The sequence below is a fragment of the Nicotiana tabacum genome, chromosome 4 (assembly GCF_000715075.1).
Source record: "Nicotiana tabacum cultivar K326 chromosome 4, ASM71507v2, whole genome shotgun sequence".
Taxonomy (NCBI): domain Eukaryota; kingdom Viridiplantae; phylum Streptophyta; class Magnoliopsida; order Solanales; family Solanaceae; genus Nicotiana; species Nicotiana tabacum.
In genome coordinates this window covers 73,304,629-73,328,227 of record NC_134083.1, presented here as the reverse complement: position 1 = coordinate 73,328,227, position 23,599 = coordinate 73,304,629, and the positions used below count along the sequence as shown (strand labels likewise).

The 23,599-nt window shown below is 37.9% G+C and overlaps 1 protein-coding gene across 1 annotated transcript; it reads left to right on the top strand.

Annotated features, from left to right (window-relative positions):
* Positions 1 to 16,510: 16,510 nt before the first annotated feature.
* On the top strand, positions 16,511 to 19,275 carry LOC107764396 (receptor-like serine/threonine-protein kinase At4g25390). Its single transcript, XM_016582959.2, has one exon. It carries the CDS (start codon positions 16,983 to 16,985, stop codon positions 19,038 to 19,040), a length of 2,058 nt encoding a protein of 685 aa, XP_016438445.2. The 5' UTR covers positions 16,511 to 16,982; the 3' UTR covers positions 19,041 to 19,275.
* Positions 19,276 to 23,599: the final 4,324 nt, after the last annotated feature.

Sequence of the window (23,599 nt, the reverse complement as noted above, 5' to 3'; positions counted from 1 at the left end):
GACCGGGTTCACTCGGTTGAGCGTCGGTCGTGCTCCCCGAGGTTGGGGCGTGACACAGAGTCTCCATCAGAGTTATTTATATTCTTCTATCTAATTTGTATTCCAGACAGATGTTGTACTTTATTATATTTCCTAGTTGATGCTCATGCACTTGTGACACTGGATTTTGGGGGTTTCCTTCAGGTTATTCATTATGGTGGTTCGTGTAAGCATTTTATTACTCTGTAAATTCTATTTTATACTATTAAATTAAGGGAAATTATGATTTCAAAATCTTAAAATGAGTAATTAAATTGATAAATCACCGTTGACTTGCCTGACGGCGGCATTAGGCACCATCACGACCTAGAGTGGATTTTGGGTCGTGACAGCTTGGTATCAGAGTGTTAGGTTCACTTAGGTCTCACGAGTCATGAGCAAGTCTAGTAGAGTCTTGCGGATCGGTACGGAGATGTTTATACTTATTTTCGAGAGGCTACAGGGCTGTTAGGAGCACTTCCCTTCTTGATTTCTTCATCGTGCGGTTTGATTCCATTGGGGCTTGTACCTTTGTTTCCTTGCTACTCAATATTATGCGATGTGAAGCGCTTGTTGTCAGTTGGACATCGAGTAGGGGTATTGAAACTACGGACGTGGTGCAGGATATTTTTCCCTGCGTGTTTTGGCAGGCTATTATCGTCGCCTTGCGGAAGGGTGTTCTGTCGTTTCAGTTCAGTATCGGTACTTCCTATGGTTTTGAGGCTATGCACAAATTTCTATATGTCCATGTGTTGTTATCACATAGTGTTGGTATAATGGTAAGGTGCTTGTTTATGTGTCAAGGCAGTGAAAGACTTGAAAGGAGGATTTCTCAGTGCATGATTTAAAGGTTCATCATTTAATTCCAACAGAAAAAAATAAATCGAACTATGGATGTTCAGGCTTTGGTTGATGGAGTAACGAGACTTGTGATTTTCGAGCGTGATGGAATTTCCATTATAATGCGGTGTCGTCGTCCTTGTTTGAACGCATTTCGGTTCGCCGGTGTTATGATCTCATTTGATTTTGCCTTTGGGGCAGGGTGTTGTAAAATGGTACCTGGGAAGCAGTTTTTAAAGATAGCAGGGTGTAGCGGTTTCAGAATCAAAGGAGTGTTTCTAATATCGATGGCTCGAGAAATATGATCTTCTAGGAGACTTAGAGTTGGTAGCAATTTATTAGTTCGGGTGCTACAGGTATGGATTTGATTTGAGGCAATATTTAGGCAGCGAAGTATGAGGAAAGACATGGCGGGAGGTGTTTTGCGGTGGTTGAAGTAGTAGCAGGTCAAATATGAAAAGCAGAGATTGAGAAGTTGCTCAAAGGAGATAGTTTAACCGAAGTAACAGTGGCAGATTAGCATATGGATTTTGTGGTAGGATAGTCACGTGCCTTGAGAAAGTGTTGAACGGTTTGGGAATCGTGATGGAAGGTGATTTGGGCTACGGATTTTATTTGGAATGGCGGTCACTATACGAAGAAAGATTGAATATGGCAGAAAAGAGTTTGCTTGAAATGAAGAGGGGTGTGAAGATTTGATTATCGTTTCAGACACAATATGACTTGAGTTCGGAAAGTATTGTTGAACTTTTAGTTGATGTCAATAGGGAAGGAGCAGACTTATACAGCTGGTGGGCGAGCATGTGCTCAGGAGGATTTATTGATTACGTGGTAGTTGTACCTAGTTTAGCGTCGTTGGATGATGTCGGTAAAGAATTTCACAAGTAGGTTATCTCCCGTGAGCAGGTTAGCGGTTGCGTGATGTCGATGAAGCTTCTTCAAAGAATACTACTTACTACCTGGTAAGAGGTCGAGTGTGTGACTGTGATGGATGATTTAGAATGTTCATGAAAAGATTAACAAAAGACTTTGATAAATTTGGCGGGTTAACGGTACGTGATCATTGTAATTGAGAAGGAGGATTCGTTGCAGGCTCTACATTAGGTGATGGTAGCTTAAAGCTAAGTGGGGGAGCCCCACCATCTACGATTGGATCGCGTGGTTATCTGCTTGTGCGGTTTCTGGTTATCGATGCATTGGTGGATTATTTATGACTAAAAAAAGGAAATATCAGGGGTAATTCAGCAAAGAACTTGATGGACGTGTGCTATATTCGGCTTTATCGATGCATGTTCAGGTTTTTGGGAAGACTTGGAGCTTATGCTTTTGTGGATGTGATGTACAAGGAAAAGAATTCAGTCGGTTGATTCTTCAAGAGGGTGTTCATGTGCTTAGTAGAGCATTGGGGTTTGGTCATATTCGTGATCGGGTTAGAGTGGGTGACTCTTGACAACGGTACTAGTGGGTTCAAGAATTTAAAATGCAGTATTTTAGTAAAGGAAGAAATAGCTTCGGATTCGCGGAAGGTCTTGCAGAATGGGTGCACCAGTTGGAGATGCTATTGTGCGCATAAGGAGAGTATGAGATGGTTCATGAGTATTGAGACGGTGTGGTCTCGTGATGTTGGTTACTCGAGATCAGTGCGGATTGGGTTCGTTACGTTTTTGAATGGAGCTATTATTATTATTATTTATAAGGCAAGTCCAGAGTAAATTGAAAGAAGTTGGGTCGATTAGTAATGGTTGAATCAACATGATTGTGGCAATGATCAGTTCCTTCAGCGTGTGAAGTTATACATGTGGTTTGTAGTTGTACGCGCGGGCTTGACAGCCACCACAACTTGATTGATTTAGGAAGTATTGGATTCGGATGGTCTTGTTATGTAAATGAATTCCAGAAGAGTCCTGGCGGTTTAGATCGCGGCTTGAGGTTGTATTTTCTTCGGTTTGGGAATTGAGTTGCGTGTTGCATGATCTCTTCGGAAATGAGCTAAGTGAAAGGTTTCTAGCCAATGAAATGTTATTCTACTGGAAGTTCGGGGGTTATGATGAATTCATGTATTCTCACGTAAAGGCATGATAGGTGCGGTAAGCAACGTGGGAAATTGAAAGTTGAGGATCAAGGTTGTGGTTTGGTATTGATAAGAATGTCTCGATCTCAGATGAGTAGGGAAGTATTTAGATGTTTAGAGTGAGCTGGCATTATCTTAGTGTCGCCTGAGAATGGTGTTCTGTGGAAGAGGCATTGTGTATTGATTTGAAGATTGTGATTTGCTTTATAGAATTAGTACAGTTGGTGGTATGGATGTGCGGACTTGGCTACCTGGGCAGAAGGTCGTGGGAGCGTACCCCATGGGGAAATTGTATGAGTGTGACATGCTGGTCATTTGATTGTTAAAGATCGAAACCAAGTACGGAGATTTTTGGTACTATCGTTAATGTGAGAGTTTATGCCTGGAAGGCGCTCTATTTCTTTAGTTGTGAACTGTGGGGGTGGGTTTTTCCAGATTGAGACAGCTTGATTAGTCGCACCGTGTAGCTTGTGGTATCATATGAAAAAGATGGCTCTCGAGATGTAGGTCATTTATCGCACCTTAGTCATACTTGGGTTTTGTGGCACATTGCGCTCTCCGTCTCCCCAGAATTGTATTTTTGCACTTGGCGTGCTTGTGGCCGATATTCGGTATTCTGTAGGTAGAAGCATTTTGGCTTGAGGGGTATGCCCTTATTTATTGTTGTGAGTGGATCGGGTGGCACGCCGCCACGGGTACATTATTTGGATCGGGTTGCACGCCGCAACGGTATCATGTTTGGATCAGGTTGCACGCCGCAATAGTGTTATGTTGAGTACGGCTCATTTCTGCTCATTTTGTTTCTCATCCTCTAAGAAGGGTTTATAATATCTGCTCGTCTGTTTTATTCGTTACGCGGGCTGGGTAATTCTTTTCCAGAGTTCGTTCCTCTTTATGTGTCATATTCGAGTTGTAGCTTGTCGGCGCATTGATGGCGTCATATGATATCTGAGTTAGTGTTTGAGGCGGCTTATTGCCTGAGCAACTTGTACTAGGTGAAACGAGATTATTGGACCTGAAATTTGTGCAATCAGATTTATATAAGGTACATTAAAGGGAAAATATCGTTATTCGGTTCAGAATGAGGTAATGGTTCTTGTCATGGGGAGAGACTCCATGAATTATTTATTTGGCAGGTGGTTATGAGTTTCTACGCATCTCTTTTGTCGTGGCAGTATTGCGAGAGTTGGAACATGATTTATATACGTCATGAGATGTATTGCGAGCACCGAATTTGTGAAATTTCAGCTATTGTGGTCGGAGGATGTTATTATGGGCATGCGAATTATACGGGGCATGGTGTGAATTCAGCAAAAGGTGTACGATCGTGTTTTGGTACGGTGTTCGTATGTTAGAATCAGGTCCTGTAGAGAATTTCGGAGGTTGGAATTTGGTTCTAAGGCTTATTGACTAAATACAAGGAGGTCCTTCAGTCCGACTCGAGCTAATGTTCCCAATTGGGTTGTGGTGGCATGGGTAGGTGCACGAATTGTTAAATAGTGATTTTGGACAACTCTGGAGCAGTCCTTAGCACGTTCGAGGACGAACGCATGTTTAAGTGGGGGATAATGTAACGACCCGACCGGTCGTTTTGAGCTCTAGAGCGTTGTTCGGCAGTTTGAGGCCTTGAGTAGCTTCACTTCAGGTATTATTACTTGTACATCTGGTCAGAATTGAATTTCGGGAAGTTTATAGTTTATTTGGAAAGAAAATTTTAATTTCGAAAGCTTTAGGTTGGAAGAATTGACTAAGGTTTGACTTTTGAGTAAACGACCTCGAAATCGTAATTTGAAAGTTCCAATAGGTTCGCATGATGATTTCAAACTTGTGCATATGTTCGGGTTGTGTATCGGACCACCCGGGAGCATTTCAGCGCTTATTATGGAAGGTTGGTATTTTAAAAGTTTAAGAAATTCTTAAGTTTAACTTTAAGTGGATTTTAATGTTATCGATATCCGTTTGAGATTCCGAGCCTTAGAATAGGTTCGTATTGTGATTTATGACTTGCGCGCAAAGTTTGGCGTCATTCCAGAATGTTTTGATAAGAATCGAACGCGTTCGTCGAAGTTTGAAGGTTGGAAAGTTGAAAGAAAGGTTTTGGCCATCGATTTGTAATTCTGATATTGTTTGACGTGGTTTAAGGCTTCGACTAAGTTCGTACTGTACTTTAGGGCCTCGGGTGCAAATCAGAGTGAAAACGGATCGGGTTTGGACTTGGAAGGAAGGCTGAAGTGGCTGGCATCTGGTGTAACAGCACCTGCGAGGTTTTGGCCGCAAAAGCGACATTTGGACTAAGCTTGGATGGCCGCAGATGCAAGTGTATTTCCGCATCTGCGAGCCCGCAGATGCGAAGGGTGCTCTATAGAAGCGGAAAACGAGATGGGCAGCTGGGGTCGCAGAACCGGAAGATCTCCGCATGTGCGGGGGCACAGGAGCGCATTGTGGACCGCATAAGCGTTCGCGCAGAAGCGAAAAGTGGTCCGCAAAAGCGGATTTTGCCTGGCTTGGAGGGAACCGCACATGCGATGAAATTTCAGCAGGTGCGGCTGGTGTTCCGCGGGTGCGAAAGGTCGGATGGGCAGAGTTTTTTAAAATCGGTGTTTTGCTCATTTCCCCCATTTTCTCACATGGTTTGGGCGATTGTAGGGGAGCTTTAAGACGAGATTTTCATCATCTATGTCAAGGTAAGTAATTCCCACATATTGTGAGTTAAATACATGATTTGTATGTGGATTTAAGCATGAGAAATTGTAGGAATTGTAGGGTTTTGGGGAGCTGAGTAAATTGAATACCTGAAATTCTGGGTTTCAAACATAATCCGCTCTTTGAGCCCATCTATGTTTGGAACGCATAGTCTTCCTTGGCACCTTAAAGTACCATCATTGCCCCCTTGTTCAAAAACCATCGTGTTATGCATATGAATCCACTCTTTCAACTGCAACCAGTAGATATCATCAATCTATTTCTCTTTCACTTTGGCTACTAAGAGGTACAAGCCCTATTTTGGACAACAACTCCACTATCTTTGGAATCCGAAAGTCGAACTCCTAGCTTGGCTAAGCGGTGAACATCTTTCACCATAGTTCTCTTATCTGCCTCAATCATGAGCTATACTTCCCATACTTGATTATCTTTTTAAGGTACTTCCTGAAAATACTTATAGTATTGTTGCGAGCTAACTCTTTGACAATACTCCGAAGATTAGAGTCTCGTGCAATGGAACTACCCTCGTGATACACAACTGGGCATGATTTTATAGTTTTTATATCTCATGCTAACTATGCGGGTTTCAAATCTCCAACCAGACTTGCTAACGATTTTCACATCTCTCCCTTAGACCAAAGGTTAAGGTCTTGTACTTGCGGATCCTTCTCTTTTGTTGGGATCCGAATAACTTTTCTTATCTTCTGTAATTCTTTGCACTTTACATCAATGAAGACTCATCTTCCGACTTACTTCTGAGCAATCTTCCTTACTAGGAAAGACTAGATTACTTACATAAACAGAAAGCTAATATATTCATAACTATCATATACAATCTTAATGATTTAACTCTGCTCACTATGTTAATCTTGGGGAAACCTCTTTTCGATAACTCTTAAAGGTTATTCTTTTGTAGTTTGCACCCTTACTGCTAACTGATTTTTTTTCCCACTGTCACTGTACTTCGGGTTTAACTTAAACTCTTTGGGTTCTAACACGCATTCGATATTTCAAATTGTCACCCACTGACTAGTGTTAACCTAGCTAAGTAAATAAAATCTTACCTCTACTAGCTCTGCTGAAATTGCTAATTCACTCTATCTACTCAATATATACTTACTATTCTTTTACTTACCACCTGTTAGCATCATATTTTTTTGTTCTGCTTTGAATAACTAAAGTGAAGCATAAGGTTATTCCTAACTTTTCTTACCATCCGACCCTATTCTACGGTCACATACTATTCTTTTTTTAAACTATGTACATGGATCACACTTAGGAAAATCTCATATGTCTTAAACAAAATTAGAATATCTAACCCCAAACTTTCTATACACTTTAAAATCATATCAGACTATAAACATCTGGGATAAATACTTAGTCACATAACCTAAGGTGGAACTATCTTATCTTTTATCTCACAATAATAGCGGCTTCTTACAGTAATTCACTAATGTGGTACTTTCTAATTCTGATTTGAATAAATCTAAACAACTTAAAACCATTTCCTAAAATTTAATATCACTTGCTCTTGGTTCTCATTTCGTACATCATATTATTCTAGTCATATGCATGAGTCGTAAAAAAAAAAATACATCGTTGGTAATGACCAATGTTTGGAACTCCTAGGTATTTTTTCCCTTAGGCTCTTTTTTGTTCAAAACTATGGTGATCAATTCTATGCCCGCTGTGATTAAATTCTTAACCTATTACACCATGGAGTCTGACATCTGAACTATCATCATCCAACCTGTGGCTCCATTTCCAATAATTCAAAATGAAATTGTTTCATGAGGTAAAACACATATGAATACACTACCATACATAAACTTGTCCTTCAGAGTATACCATCATCTGATAAATCACTTCATGCACCGTCCGGTGAGTCTTGGGTCTTAATCCAGACCTAAAATATGCAAAGATTTCGCTATTATCACTGTCACTTACATTTTCTTTTAGCACCCGTAGGCATCATTGTATACTCATAAGTCACCAGAATTTGGATACACTGAAAATTGGAGATCTGGTAACTGAATACTGGCATACTAAATAACCATAAACCTGCTAACTGAAAGATTGCATAACTGGTAACTGAGGTAAACCGATAACCATAAAACATGATAACTGCTTTTGTACTTTATTATAAGGTTATGCTCTAATACATACTGCTATCCATTGCATCCCACTTTCAACATCCTCTCAAGTCTCATTTGTTACCAACATGTACTCCATAATTATACCCCAATGGGAAATCATCCTCTCTAGGACCTCGGCTTTTCTTGCCCGTCGCTTGGGCATTCGATACGTCTGGAATTCGATAGGAAGAGAAGGTTACCTATTGATCTAAGCTTCATGGCACGATATAGAGTAGAAAGAAATGAGACAATCCTGGATATCTTGGTAGTTAACCGTTTATATGAGTGACCGACACACACATATAAAGGAAACTCCACTGGATACGGCTTCATAGACTCCCTATGACTCTTCAACCTAGTGCTCTGATACCAAGCTTTGTCACGTCCCGAACCTAGGCCTGAACGTAACACGGCACTCGGTGCTTGACTACATACGATCGAGCGAACCAACTGGCTGGCTGAATCAACGTGTGATATCATAATATACTGAATGCGGAAAATAAACTAAAAACATGCTGATATACTGAAAGTCTGGATGATGTAAATCAAAGTACGGAAATACTAATATAATTCTAAAATATATTTGTAGCCAACATAGCTTAACATGAAAAGCCTGTGACTTTGTCTAACTGTTATTCTAGTCTATGAAGCCTCTAATGAAGTACTGAAAACACTGACTGTCTGAAAATACTAAAAGACTCTAAAGTAATGATAATGCCCCGAAAGAATTGGGGCTCACCAAATAGCTGGTACGAGAATCCTAGCACTCTGAATCGTCAACTACTTGTAAATCATTGCCTGCATTGTGAGATGCAGGCCCATGACAAAAGGGACGTCAGTACATTTGAATTGCCCTGGTATGTAAAGCAACTGAAAGAAAGAACTGTAAATGTTGAAACTGAAACTGAGCTGATAATATAGAACAAATGACTAACTGAAATGATAACTACTGAAACTGAAACTGCATTGATAACTAATAACTGATAACTGAAATGATAATTTATAACTCATAACTGAACAAAGGAAGTAAGGATATGAATACTCCCTCTTCTGAATGATGAACAACCTATTTATATGAATAAACTACGGCCACGGGCCCAATATATATGTGCACAAGCTACGGCCTCAGGCCCAAGTATACATATACATAACTACGGCCTCAGGCTTAAAACTGCATAAAGTATAAACTACGGCCTCAGGCCCAAACATGCATAAAGCATAAACTACGGTCTCGGGCCCAAATATGCATAAAGCATGAACTACGGCCCCAGGCTCAAATCCAGGTGTTCAACATTCAAGATTTAAAATAAGGAACTGAGAATCATACTACAATATATGATACTGAAATACTGAACCCTACTGGGTTACATGATACTGAAATACTGAATAGGACTCGACTGAAATATGTATTCATAATAAAATGATCTGTCATAACTGAGACTCATGTGATATTGTATGAATTATGAAACCATGTCATCTAGAGAATAGAAGTTCTACAACTATTCACGGAACTGAGGCATAATTACTTTATGAGGAAATTTGTAATAGTCATAAGAATGAGACGTCGGGAGAATCATAAACATTCCCAAACGTAGAGAGTTAGCCTCACATACCTTAACTTTCTGCTCTTGAGCATAATACAACGTTTGTAAATCCTTTTCAACTTTAATCTATAGCAGTACAAGTCAAAGGGATTCCATATTAGCAATAATACTGATGTTTGGTCACTTAGGCATTTTATCAAACACTTGGTGGGTATAAAGCTTCATAGTCCTTATTAATGGTGGTTCTACACCCAATAACCCATTCTCTTGCTCCTAGATAAATTCTAAAATCTTAACTTGCTATAAACAATACCATTCTTCATCATCCATAAGATAAGCAACACCCTTAATCAATAATCAACAATCAACAACCCAAACCTATAATCATTCATGATTTTCTATCAAACCCATCAACTCATATCTCATGAACATAGAGTCTATAATTATTAATCCAATGGTATAATCAATTAGAGGGTGAAGACATTATCTTTTTGAAGTTCAATCCTCTTGAATTTGAGTTCTGAGGTTTCTTCTCTCAACAATGATATCCCAATCCAATATCTAATGATTTGGAGGGTTTACTCATGTTAATAAGGTGTTAAAAAATTAAAATTAACTTAGAATCACCATTAGAATTTACCTTGGATAGTGGAGGGACCTTGAGGGAGGTTAGGTTCTTGAGAGCTTCTTAGAACTTACCTTGGATGGTGGAGGGACCTTGAGGGAGGTTAGGTTCTTGAGAGCTTCCCTTTCTAGAGCAAGTTTTTATGTTTTGGGGTATGAGGGAGGAAGTAGGGCTTTAAAAATGACTCCTCGGGTGCTCTCCCATGCACATAACGCGCAGAAAGGCAGTAGCACTGCCACAAGTGCGCGACTGCGTACGGGACCATCCGGGCGCGCACCTGGGCGCGCATAATGCACATTGCTCAGTAAAACGCACATAACCTTTTGCACAGAGATCCATTTGGGTACCACAATATATCGTTGGAAAGATATTTCAAAGGGATACAACTTTCGTGTTTTGTGTTTTCCCAAATTCCTTATACATTTTTATTACATCCTGCTGCAAGACAGATCTTTTGTAACTTAGTCGATTTTATCGAATCTTATACACCTCACTCTCCGTCTTGATTCTAAAATAATTATTTTCACCCATACTTATACCGATAGAATTTCACATATCCAAAATATAATATTACTACTCATTTAACACATTCATACCTAAGCCGAATTTACGGAGTGTTACGGGATACTTTCTTTTTCAACAAAAAAAATATTTTCGTTTTATTTATCTAGCTCAAATTTCAACATTGTTCTTGTGTGAAAAAGTAAAGTAGCACATTAGTTCCTTTGGATTTGTATGAATTTTGAAAAGAATAATTAAATTCTTGAAGAATATAGAGTCCCGGAGGGGGGAGGGGGAGGAGTATAGGGAAAGGTGGGTTGAGGAGAGTAACATAAAAAATTATTTTCCTAAAAATATTTTATACTCTCTAACCAAACACTAGAAAATATTTTATGGAAAACGCTTTTCACTCACCAATCAAACAAGGGAAAATAAGTGATAAAATCACTCATTTTTCATGAAAATATTTTCGAGAAAAATATTTTCCATAAAAAATATTTTCCTTCGTACCAAACACATCCTAAGTCCGCACAATTTTTTCAAAAGACTTCTTCATTAGATTTTTTTTCTTTTCTACTTTTTATGGGGAATTTATTCATGCATCCGACATTAACTTCCTTGTTTTTCCATATATCTCATGGCAGTATTGTACATCTAGACCATTCAAACTCACGTGCACTGCTTTTTGAATTAAAACTTTTGATCACCGAACTAGTCTCTTGGGTCAAATTGAAATAGTTTAGCTGTTTTTCTTCGTAAAGCATTTCATTTCCTATGATTCAATTCACAAAATATAATTGTAATATTATTTTCCTGGAACAAAATGCTCTACTTCAACTTGTTTGATTGCAAATCCGAATTAAACATGAACTAAATAACTTACAAATATCAAATAGGAGTAATAAATAATTTTTGTTTTCTAGTGCAACTTTAAATTAATTTTTCAATATTCTTCTTCCTATGATATGTCACATCCTGTCTAGCAACACCTTGAAGACAAACTTTGGAAAACTTTGAAATTATATTTGGACATCTATTTCACTTAAAATAATATTACAATTTTGTGAGTGAAAAAAAAAAGTTCCGTAAAACTTGAAAAAATAATAAAAATCACTTTTTGATTTTTGAAAAACTCGTTTTCAAAAGACTCCAAAAATTTAGTACGAATTTTTATGAATAAACACGTTTTTGAAAAAATAATAATCCGTAAAGAAGGAAAAAAATTCATGGACAAACACGTCCTTAGTTGACCATTTCTACTTCAGTTCTTGTGTTAAATTATTATAACTTAGTATAGTTTGAGTAACTTCTAGTAGTTTTTAATTGATTGAGAAAGAGATGTGAAACTACTACATATAGAGGCAGAATATCTAGATTAATAGCTTATGTTCGGCCAAAATGGTATACTTTTAGTACATTACTCATTTTATAATTTATTGGTTTAATGATTAATTATGTGATATTTGAGCTAAATTGTGTTGTGTTATGTGTAGGAACATCGGAAGACAAAGACGAGTGAAGGTTATACAAAACGATGACGAAAATCCAAGATAATAGCACAAAAATACCAAGTACTCATACCGTGCTACAGACCAAGTAAAGCCAGCTCTATAGCCAGCTTGTCCGCGCTACAGACCAGACTTCGCGAGGTTTATAGCCAGGTTGACCACGCTATAAGCCTGGCTTCGCGATGTCTATAGCCCGGTAATTAAAAGTCGCGAGTTAAAAGTCTCCAACCCGAATTTGGACTCAAGGACTTTAACCCTAGCCTATAAATACTCCCTAAACATGTCTAAGAGGCATTGCCATTTTTTAGAGAAGATTCAACCAATAAGAGGACGTTTTGAGAGGGGATTTCGACCTAAGGAGGCAAGAACACGCTAGGAGCAAGACGGGGATCAATTCTTCTACGAGTTTTTCACTTCCTTCTTCCTATTTCCATTATTGGTTATGAATTCTAGTATTGTAGTTTTGCATACTATTATGAATAACTAATTTGTTATCTAGGATTTTGATGGAACCTTTTGTAGGATAAATTCTTGTTATATTTTTATATAATTGAGCCATTGGATTTCTCTACTTGTTCAACTACGTATTTATTATTGTTGATTGAATGGCCATCAATTGACTGTGCCTATTTAGTGTGTATATTACTCAATAGAGAGTATGCATTTAGGTAGTTGTTGAACAACATCACTCCTAACGTATGTGAGAGATCAATACGGAGGGTTTAAAGACGGGATTAGAGATAACGAAACCTTGGTGCGATCGTAGTGAGCAGTAGTGCCAGCTAGCGTAGTTCAAGAGAATATGTCAAGTAAATTGTGGTAGTTGCTCGAGAGAGAGAGTTACGACACCCAAAGTACTCACGATCGGTAGAGAATACTTAGGCGAAATTATACAAGACATAGCGGGAAGGATTTTGATAATTGGGGTAAATCATAACTCTAGACCTCCTTAATCTTGTCTCCAACCCCTTGTATCTTTAGCTGTTAATCTAATACTTTAATTTGTTAGTTAATTAGATTAACATAAGAATCTTTAAATTTATAACTTAGGAATTGTTCGAACTTGTCTTCTTAGTGATACTTAACAATTATTGCGAAACCTTAGTTCTTTGTGGGATTCGACTCCGGACTTTTAGACCGGATTATAATTGCAGCGACCGCTTATCCTTTTTAGGACTAGAGTTGGGCGTGATCAATAACTCCTTTGCATATTCATATTTTTCAACAATCCTGTTGGTCGGAGACTTTTGGATTAAGAGAGGATTTTTAATTTAGATGACGTTTATGAAGCATTTGAAATGAACCCAGAAGTAAAATATTTACTTGAGCTTATTTAGTCTAAATCTTCTTAGATATAACTAAAAATGTCAAAAGAATTCAAGCATATGATGAAGCATCTGAAATGAACCCAGAGACATGTAAAGAATTCAAGCTGGTCTTATAGAGAAATTGTGTGGATATGTGATAAAAAACCGTATATCCTTGTCAAATTTCTGAATTGCATGACTAATCATATATTAACTTGGTTTATATGGTCAAAGTCATTAGTAATGTATGTTAAATTAATTTGGTCTATAAGTTCTTACTTTTAATTTGGTTTATCATTTCTGGTCTAACTCCTATAAGTTCTTACTTTTTATTTGGTTTATCATTTCTGGTCTAACTCTATTGGATTGAAAAATAACAATAATAATTCCTTATCCTTATTTTCAATGTTAAAAATCTTCTTCTTGTAAAGGATACGCATCATTGTGCCATTTATAGGTTGGAAATCTGGAATTCTCTCATTGTATTTATTTTTCATTAAATATTACTTATTTTAGTGTAAGGATTTTGCAATTTGTAAATAAAGTCATTACACGTGGTCCATACGTCTCATTATCAATTTGAGTTTGGCTATAGCTTTCCCCCACGTTTCGTCAAAAATTGTAATTACGAAATGGTCCTAACAATTCCTGTTTCGAGAAGGAAGCATGTGCGGACATTGCTTAGCCCAAATCCCAGGATAGTCCCCACATGCCTTCTTCAAATTTGAAAATGTAGAAAGAATCCTCCACTTTTAATTAAATTTATTTATTTATATCCTATTACTCTCGTTTTCTTCAAATGTTGGCTCTTAATAAATGTTATGTTAAGAACCAAATTTGTCCTTAGTATACTTTGACTTGTTCATGTACATCTTCCTTTTCCTTTTGCTACAATGAACATTAATTGTGTAATGAGTTAATTTTAGCTTCAACCGAATATACATTATCAAATGATATACATGTTTGATCAAAAAGTATAATTTTCGATTAAAATTATTATATTTATATAATAATGGATTAAACCTAGTTAACGATAGCATCTCTGAATGCGGATCCTGCAAGCGTGGGTAACGTGAGACTAATAACATGCACTAAATGTTCATAAAGTATGGGCAATAATGGAGGAATAACTAACAATAAATGACATTTGAGAAAATAGGAGGAGTGATTCACCCAATAAAGAATGGACTAGATGATTGTTCCTCCTAACAATGATGAATGACAAATAAATCCTAAAATGTTCGAACTATTCTCGGATCTGATGGAAAAATATAAAATAATATAAACAAAAATCTTGATAAAAAGATAATGTCTGTATCTTTGCTAGAGAGAGAATCTTTTTAGAGAAATGTTCTTATCAGATCAACAATACATGCCATTGTCCTTATCTTTTGTCTCCTTTATATGAGACACATCCCCCAGTAAAACCATAATAGTACATGTGCAAAAAAGTATTCTTTAGAATATTCCATCTATTATCCTATTCTAAAAATTAGTCGTTACGGTTCTTTTCGCGGATTTCGTCCTCGGCCATTATAAGCATCCCGATTGCGAGTTTCGCCATTTCTTGATCGACCTTCACTGATTTTTCCTCGATACTTTTTCGTCCTAAACATTCCGTAGTAGATTTTGACCTATACAATACAATTTAATCATCTAAACAAGTAATCTCGAATAATGATGATAAAAAACAAAGGGCCGGAGAAATAGAAATTCTGAAATTCACAAAGTTCAAACTCCTCGAAGATTATTACTCCAAAAATCTCAAAAGTCATAATAATCTTGAAAGTCTATAAGCTGATGCAGATGTTAATATATGTCACCATTAGCATTTTACTTACTCCGAAATAAAGTAGTCCTTTGCATTATTTTAGTTCTTTTGGACCAAAAAAAAAATTTAATTTCACCGACAAATACGTTAATAACGTATCTTCTTTATTGTCAATGGTTAATGAATGTCGGCTTTTGATTATTATCGTGTCCTAATCAACAATTTGGGCATCCGCCATTGAAGATGATTAGCTCCTTCTCCTAAAACCACAAGGGGGGGGGGGGGGGAGAAATGTGATAATAAAAATAAAAAACAATAATGAGATGATAATAATAATGACAAGCGTGCAACAGTAATAAAAACTTTCTAATGCTTTGCATAGACTCATTAGTATCAATATGGGAAAAAGAAAAGGTATAAAAAGCCAACTTGTGGGAAATTGAAGCTAATAATGCTTTTTCCGTTATCCTCTGGCAAATGACCCACAAATTTTCACAGTAATGGACGACTTTGTTAAAAGCCAATGGCATCTAATTGCAGTCAACCCCACTTTTCCCTTTCTGTTTTCCCCGCTGATTTCTTTTTTTAAGTCATTATAATATGAAAATTTTCTATGCGAATTTAATAAATATTGAGTGAAAAATAAAAAAAAATAAGATTTCCTTAAATTTGGATTAAGAAATCCCAATTGCAATTTTCACAATTTTCCTAAGTCGAATCAAGAATTTTATTTAATAAATCACGATATTACTGCACTAATTAATAATTTATGACAATGGTCCCTTCCCTAATCCCACGCTCATGAAGTTGATAGCAACAGTAACAAAGATTAGTCGTTCACCCACCACAAAAAAAGTTGTGATCATTAATTAAAGGAAAATGGACATAAGTGGAGAAGTTGTCCCTATCAGCAATAAAAAATTTACTACTAATATTAATTGCAGCAAATAGTCAAATCAGGAGACACTAAATAGATTTTAGTTGAGAAGAGGTAGCCAAATGATAAAAAATGAAAATGTAGAAGAAAGTAGACAAAGTGGCAAAAACCTACTGCTCAACTGCCCTTTATATTTTAATGGAAAATAAGGACTATAGTCAGTCTTGCCTTATTATTTAGCTGTTATTTGGCCGTGCCATTTGGTAGGTGTAAGGTTGCCACTTTTGATTAAGCAACACCAGTTGTTATTCCATTTTAACAATTCATTTACATTGTTCTTTTGTTCGCTATACACCATCTTTTCTTTGTTTTTATTTTCAGTTAAAACATATATTCTTTTTACAAGTTTTAGATGTTGATTTCCTCTTCTTCTACTTCTTTTCTTGATTATTATATTTTCCACTCGAGATCAGCTGAATTATAGATTTGATTTATATACGAGGATAGTTTAATCAGTTTCTTATATCATCAACATAATTTAACTTATTATAACATATTTCTTATAATTTATCATAAATTATTAGTTAATGCCATTAAATGTGCAGTTATTTGATTCTGTAAATATTTTTACACTATCAACACATAATGTTAATGAGCAAGAGAATAGGAGGATATCACTAGGCTGTTATTTGATTAGTTAATTCTTTTTATTAGGAGAGGAGAGTATAATTGGAGTAGTGTAACTGTTCTTCCCTCCAAATTTAGCATTATTTCCTGAAGAATTAAGCAGAGAACTTATGAGGGGAAAAAAAAAAGAAAAAAAAAGAATAAGTGGCCCCTTTGACTAAAAAGCGGACAACGAGCAGACTTATACATCTGGACTGTGGAAAAGCAAAGTAAAAACAAAATAAAGATATGCACAAAAAGCCATATACCTCTGCAAGCAAAAAGCATTAATCTCAGTTCAGAACCTGAAAAGAAAAAGAAAAAAAAGAAAAATTTCCGATCCGATTCTTTGAAACGATACACTTATGTGGTTTTTTCACTGCAAAAATCCTTCATTCTTGTAATTTTTTTTCATCATGCCATCTCGTGAACTCCGTTCTCTACCGCCGACGCCGACGCTGTCTCAACCAGTTCACCGTCAGAGACACCACCTCCTACCACCACTCGCCGGAGGTATCGCCGCTGCAGCCTCCCTCCTTATTCTCTTCACTTTCTGCTTCCGAAAAATTAGCCTTAAGAAAACCGTCCCATCTTCCGACTCCGAGTCAAATAAAAAACCCCCTCACCGGTTCTCCTACTCCTCTCTCCGACGCGCCACTTCCAACTTCTCTCCATCTCTTCGCTTGGGCCAAGGCGGGTTTGGGTCAGTCTACAGCGGAACTCTCAAAAGCCCAACTTCCAATAATGTTTCAGTGGCCGTTAAAGTCATGGACTCAGGGTCCTTGCAAGGCGAGCGCGAATTCCAAAACGAGTTATTCTTATCTGGTAAAATCGACTCTAAATTCACCGTATCTACAATCGGTTTCTCTTCAGACAAAAGAGGCCGTCGTATGTTACTTGTTTACGAGCTTTTGTCTAACGGAAGTTTACAAGACTGCCTTTTGCATCGCAAGTGCAGTGAATTAAAAGATTGGAAAAAGAGGTATTCAGTTGCTCTTGATATAGCTAAAGGGTTAGAGTATTTGCACCATTGCTGTGACCCACCTGTGATTCACGGAGATATTAAGCCGAGTAATATTCTATTGGATGATAATTTTAATGCGAAAATTGGTGATTTTGGATTGGCACGGTTGAAATCAGAGGATCAGGTTGAAATTGAAGTGAAAAAGGAGAGTCCTGTAGGAGGAAATGGGGTAGTTGAGGATAATGGGTCGGTGGCTGAGGAAACGGAGAGTGTGAGTGTGGTTACTGTTAATGGTTTTGAGGAGTTTCACAGAGGAGTTGAGCAGTCGCCAGAGAGTGTTGTTATTGGGGTGGAATTGTCACCTGAGGTCCCTGTGGTATCTCCAAGAACGGTGGCGGATATGGCGTCCCCATCTGAGGGCATAGAAAAAACGAGTCTTTCAGAGGGTAATTTTGATAGGTCCAGTATAGACAGTGGGATTGAGATTGGTGATAAGAAGAGTGGGGTGAAGAAGAAGAAGAAGAAGAAGAGTGTTACTGGCAAAGACTGGTGGTGGAAGCAAGATACTGGTGGGACGGATTCAGGAGTGGTGAAGGATTATGTAATGGAATGGATTGGGAATGAGATCAAGAAGGAGAGGCCGAAGACGGATTGGATTGGGGCTTCTTCGAGTTCAGGAGTGGTAGGAAAAACAGAAAAGAAGAAGCATAAGAAGCGATTAGATTGGTGGGTTTCTTTAGATGATGAAAAGAATGTGAAAAAGGAGAAGAGGAGGCCTGCAAGGGAGTGGTGGAAGGAGGAGTATTGTGAGGAGCTTGCCAGGAAGAAAAAGAAAAAGAAGCAACAGGGTGGAATAGGTTCAGTTAGTGATGATTGTCATAGTGACTCTTGGTGGCCAAGGGATGATGAATTGTATGCTGATAGGAAGAAGAAAAGAAGTAGGAGCAGGAGCAGTAAGAGTAGCATGGATTGGTGGTTGGATGGATTTAGTAGTGAGCTTCGGAGAGCTCGGAAGAATAGTTATGATTCTGCTAGTGGGGAGATACCTAAAAGTGGTGGCATCAGTAGCACTCCAAGCATGAGAGGAACTGTGTGTTATGTTGCACCAGAGTATGGTAGCTGCGGTGATCTATCTGAAAAGTGTGATGTTTATAGTTATGGGGTGCTTTTGTTAGTTCTTATTGCTGGGCGTAGGCCACTTCAGGTGACAGGGTCGCCCATGTCCGAATTCCAACGTGCTAATCTTCTCTCTTGGGCACGTCACCTTGCCCGAGCAGGGAAGCTTCTTGATCTGGTTGATCAGTCTGTTGAATCATTAGACAAAGAACAAGCATTACTCTGCATCACTGTTGCCCTGCGCTGCTTGCAGAAGTCACCTGCCCGTCGTCCATCAATGAAAGAAGTAGTGGGGATGCTTTCTGGAGATTTAGAAGCTCCCCAACTACCAGTTGAACTTTCACCCTCGCCCCCCTCCCGCTTCCCATTCAAGTCCCACAAGAAGGTTCGGTGAGCTTAAATCAAGTCTCAGTTCTGTACAAAAAGCAGTTTATGTTGTTGATTATTTCTTGTCTTTATGGATGACTTATGATGTAAAGAAGAGATAGGAATCAAAGAATTAACAGTTTTAATGGATTTTTTTGTTTTCTGTCATGTTCTATTTGTTGTTTTACTTTCGAGTTGGTATATGTGTATTCTTTTTCTCTCTGGAAGCTAAATAACAGTCAACAAAGCTATTTGATACTTTATCTTGAGTTTTGGTAATGACTCTTAATTACTACAGATGTTTGGACAAGCGGAACAAGGCCCCCGTTTTATGTGCTTTCAGTGTTTGCTTTCTGTCTCAGTCGCTGCTTATGGACCCTTATATTGGACACTTGATAGCTATTACCAAACATTGGCTGCTAATGTCCCTCTCTTTTCCTTTGTGTATCGTCCCTGCTTTTGAACAAATTATTTCGGACTGTTACAAGCTATTACTGTAACTGCTTTGGCTTCTAACTGGCCCTTTACTCCCCTCCCTCAAAATGAAAAATGAATTAAATAAATGGAAAGGAGAAGTAAGGGAGGATGAGGAATGGAAAGATGCACCTTTCAGTCCTTTTTTTGTTTTTTCTTTTGTTGTTGTTGTTGTTGTTAAAACTGGGAGATATTAATTCTATATTACTTTGTGAGGGGTGTGATATTTGTACAATGGAATTGTTGATCCGCATTCAGATACGCTTTTCTCCGCGATTGTAGCAAATTGTTTGCCTATTTTTATCGTTGTGAACTCTTTCACTTGTAAGTTCGTTGCATATGCGCATTACGATACTTTGGTTCCTTCGGAAATCAGATATAGATCCGTCCATACTAATTATTTGAAGTGCCTTTTAACCCTCCATCTTGTGCTGCCAGTGAGGGAGAACATGCTATAGCCTGAGAAAGTTTTTAGTGATCAAAGATCTGATGGTTTGGGGTCGAATTGAGTGTCCCAAGCATGCTTAAAGTCTGGTTCAATTTACTGGAGGTTGACTTTTGTCATGCTTAAAGTCTAATTGTGTTAAATTATGAGCTGTAGGCTATAGTGTTTTGCAGAACTATAGAGTTATTGTTTCAACTATTGCTGGTCGCTTTTGATTAGGTACAGGCGGTTTATAACAAAGGAATGTACCAAATTATAAGAAGGTATATCTATATGTTGCAGTCTAGATTTCTCGTCAGTTTATCAATAGATAAATAATATGTTGTTGATCTTCTTTATCAAGAGATAGACACCGTTTTCTCATCTATAGCCTTTTTCTTAGAGATCTGTTTTTTTCACCTTTGTTTCTTGTTGCTTGTGTGATTTCATTATTCATTCATCCCTTTCTACCAAAAAGTGGTACATGAAGGGATTCCTTTTCTGTTTATTTAGCGAATCCACAAGCATTAAAGTGTTAAATCTGGATTTATTTATTTTTGAAAAAGGGGAGTGTTATTAGATTTATATCTGGCAAGAGCTTAATCTTGAATATGTTTCGAGCTAACTGCAATCATTTTGTAAATGGCTTGGCATCTTGGTTCACATTGGATGTGTAATGGGCTGACTCAAGCCGAGCTTCAGAGATTCGACTTTGCTCGAGTATCAGATGAGCCTAGGTGGACGCTTGAACTTGCCTTGATTGTAAACAATCTGCTGCTTGTGTAAAAACTAAAAACTGAGCATGAACTGGATCATCATTGCTGAAGAACAAAAAACACAAAAAAATTTGGTGTGACTATAACAGTGGCTCAACAGAAACATTTTCCCAGATTTTCTATGAAAACTCAAGCAGAGAGAGAGAGGGAGGAAGGGATTAAGGGAGGGAGGGAGAGAGTACAAAAATAAGAGCTTAATCTTGAATATGTTTCGAGCTAACTGCAATCATTTTGTAAATGGCTTGGCATCTTGGTTCACATTGGATGTGTAATGGGCTGACTCAAGCCGAGCTTCAGAGATTCGACTTTGCTCGAGTATCAGATGAGCCTAGGTGGACGCTTGAACTTGCCTTGATTGTAAACAATCTGCTGCTTGTGTAAAAACTAAAAACTGAGCATGAACTGGATCATCATTGCTGAAGAACAAAAAACACAAAAAAATTTGGTGTGACTATAACAGTGGCTCAACAGAAACATTTTCCCAGATTTTCTATGAAAACTCAAGCAGAGAGAGAGAGGGAGGAAGGGATTAAGGGAGGGAGGGAGAGAGTACAAAAATAAGAGCTTAATCTTGAATATGTTTCGAGCTAACTGCAATCATTTTGTAAATGGCTTGGCATCTTGGTTCACATTGGATGTGTAATGGGCTGACTCAAGCCGAGCTTCAGAGATTCGACTTTGCTCGAGTATCGGATGAGCCTAGGTGGACGCTTGAACTTGCCTTGATTGTAAACAATCTGCTGCTTGTGTAAAAACTAAAAACTGAGCATGAACTGGATCATCATTGCTGAAGAACAAAAAACACAAAAAAATTTGGTGTGACTATAACAGTGGCTCAACAGAAACATTTTCCCAGATTTTCTATGAAAACTCAAGCAGAGAGAGAGAGGGAGGAAGGGATTAAGGGAGGGAGGGAGAGAGTACAAAAATAAGAGCTTAATCTTGAATATGTTTCGAGCTAACTGCAATCATTTTGTAAATGGCTTGGCATCTTGGTTCACATTGGATGTGTAATGGGCTGACTCAAGCCGAGCTTCAGAGATTCGACTTTGCTCGAGTATCGGATGAGCCTAGGTGGACGCTTGAACTTGCCTTGATTGTAAACAATCTGCTGCTTGTGTAAAAACTAAAAACTGAGCATGAACTGGATCATCATTGCTGAAGAACAAAAAACACAAAAATTTGGTGTGGCTCAACAGAAACATTTTCCCAGATTTTCTATGAAAACTCAAGCAGAGAGAGAGAGGGAGGAAGGGATTAAGGGAGGGAGGGAGAGAGTACAAAAATAAGGGAACCTTGTGGCTGATATTATTGTTATCACCGTCAACTAGGGGCTTTAAAAGCTGAATGCAGTATTGTGATAGAGTACAAAAATAAGGGAACCTTGTGGCTGATATTATTGTTATCACCGTCAACTAGGGGCTTTAAAAGCTGAATGCAGTATTGTGAGCGGAGGGCAAAGCAGCACTGCAGCAGCATAAGATTTGTGATGGATGACTCCAAATGGAAGGGGAAGCGTGAGGGATAAAATGAAAGATAACAAGAATGATAATGCTGTTGATTGGAAAGGCTTTAGGATTCTGCTATAGATTGGGAAGGAAGCCGTGTGGGAAGAGAATAAAAACTTGTGTAATTGCACTTGTCAAGTACATCAGGTACCTGAAACCCTAGCTCTCATTTTTATATTTTAGATCTAGAAATAAAGAATAGCTGTTAAAAAGTCTACAATGCGGGTCTTGCTTATTCAAGCTCGCTTACCATCAAGCTCAAAAGCAAGCTCTAGTTTATAACTCGTTAATAACGAGCTATACTTGAACTTGGCTGCCGAGCTGAGTTTTTTGAGCAAATTGCTTGGCAAGTTTAGTTTATCCTTGCATGGTTCCTTTTGACCGTTGCTTGATTGTCCTGCTTTTTAGTCAATTCTCGATTCTAGCTAGCAACTTAAAGCTGCTCTCCTACTCTGTTCTTTTTTGCTGTTCCAGCTCTTTAGCTTCTTCTATATGTTTAGCTAGGCGCATCTGCTCTTGGTTAGTCCTCGTGGATGTCGACTACCTCTCTCTTTTACAGTCACTTAAAGAAGAGAGACTCATTCATTCTACTATTCTTTAGTTCTTTCTCAAAAAAACTATTCTTTAGTCTCATTCACAACCATTATATGTGTACTTCCACTGACTTCTTTGATACTGAAAGCTGCATTTGAAGATTCCAAAGACATGGCTGCGAGGGAACTAAAGTTATATACTGCCAGCACGCTAGCTGTAGTATCAGTTGTCGGTATCACAAAGAGCAAAAAACTTCGTAAAAGTTGGATGAATCCATAGAATTTCCCTCTGCAGTCTCTGATATAGCTTGGTAATTTCTGCTGTATGTGGAGAATATTAGCTATTTGGCTTAAAAATGTATCTGACTGCCCAAGGACCAATCACTTTTCGATAAACTGCAGGTATGGCTAATACTGTTTTATGCGATATTTTCTTCTCCTCTTTTAGCATTTTGGAGAATTTCTTCTTCAGTGAAGTGGACACATGTAAATATTATATTATAATGATGACTGATTCTGCTTACACTATTCTAGATGGGCTGCATTTCAAACATCATAAACACTCATTCTTTGGACATATATGTAATCATTACATTATAATGATGACTGATTATGCTAATACTGTTCTAGATGGGCTGCATTCAACACATGAGAGACACTCATCTTTTAGATTAATATGATTAATAAAGCAAAGGACATGTATATGTGTGTGCAGGAGTCACGAGCTAGGCGCAGGGTTGTACTATATCATAGCAAAGAATTGCACAGGACAGTATGTGTGTGAAGGCAGAAGTTATGGTTGTTGCTTCTCAGCCTTTATATAATGACTGAACTCTATGTTCCTTTTGTTTTGGTTGGCTTGGGGTTTTGAA

Excerpts from the sequence above, each read along its gene's own strand:
- LOC107764396 (XM_016582959.2), top strand. The coding sequence starts at position 16,983 with ATGCCATCTCGTGAACTCCGTTCTCTACCGCCGACGCCGACGCTGTCT.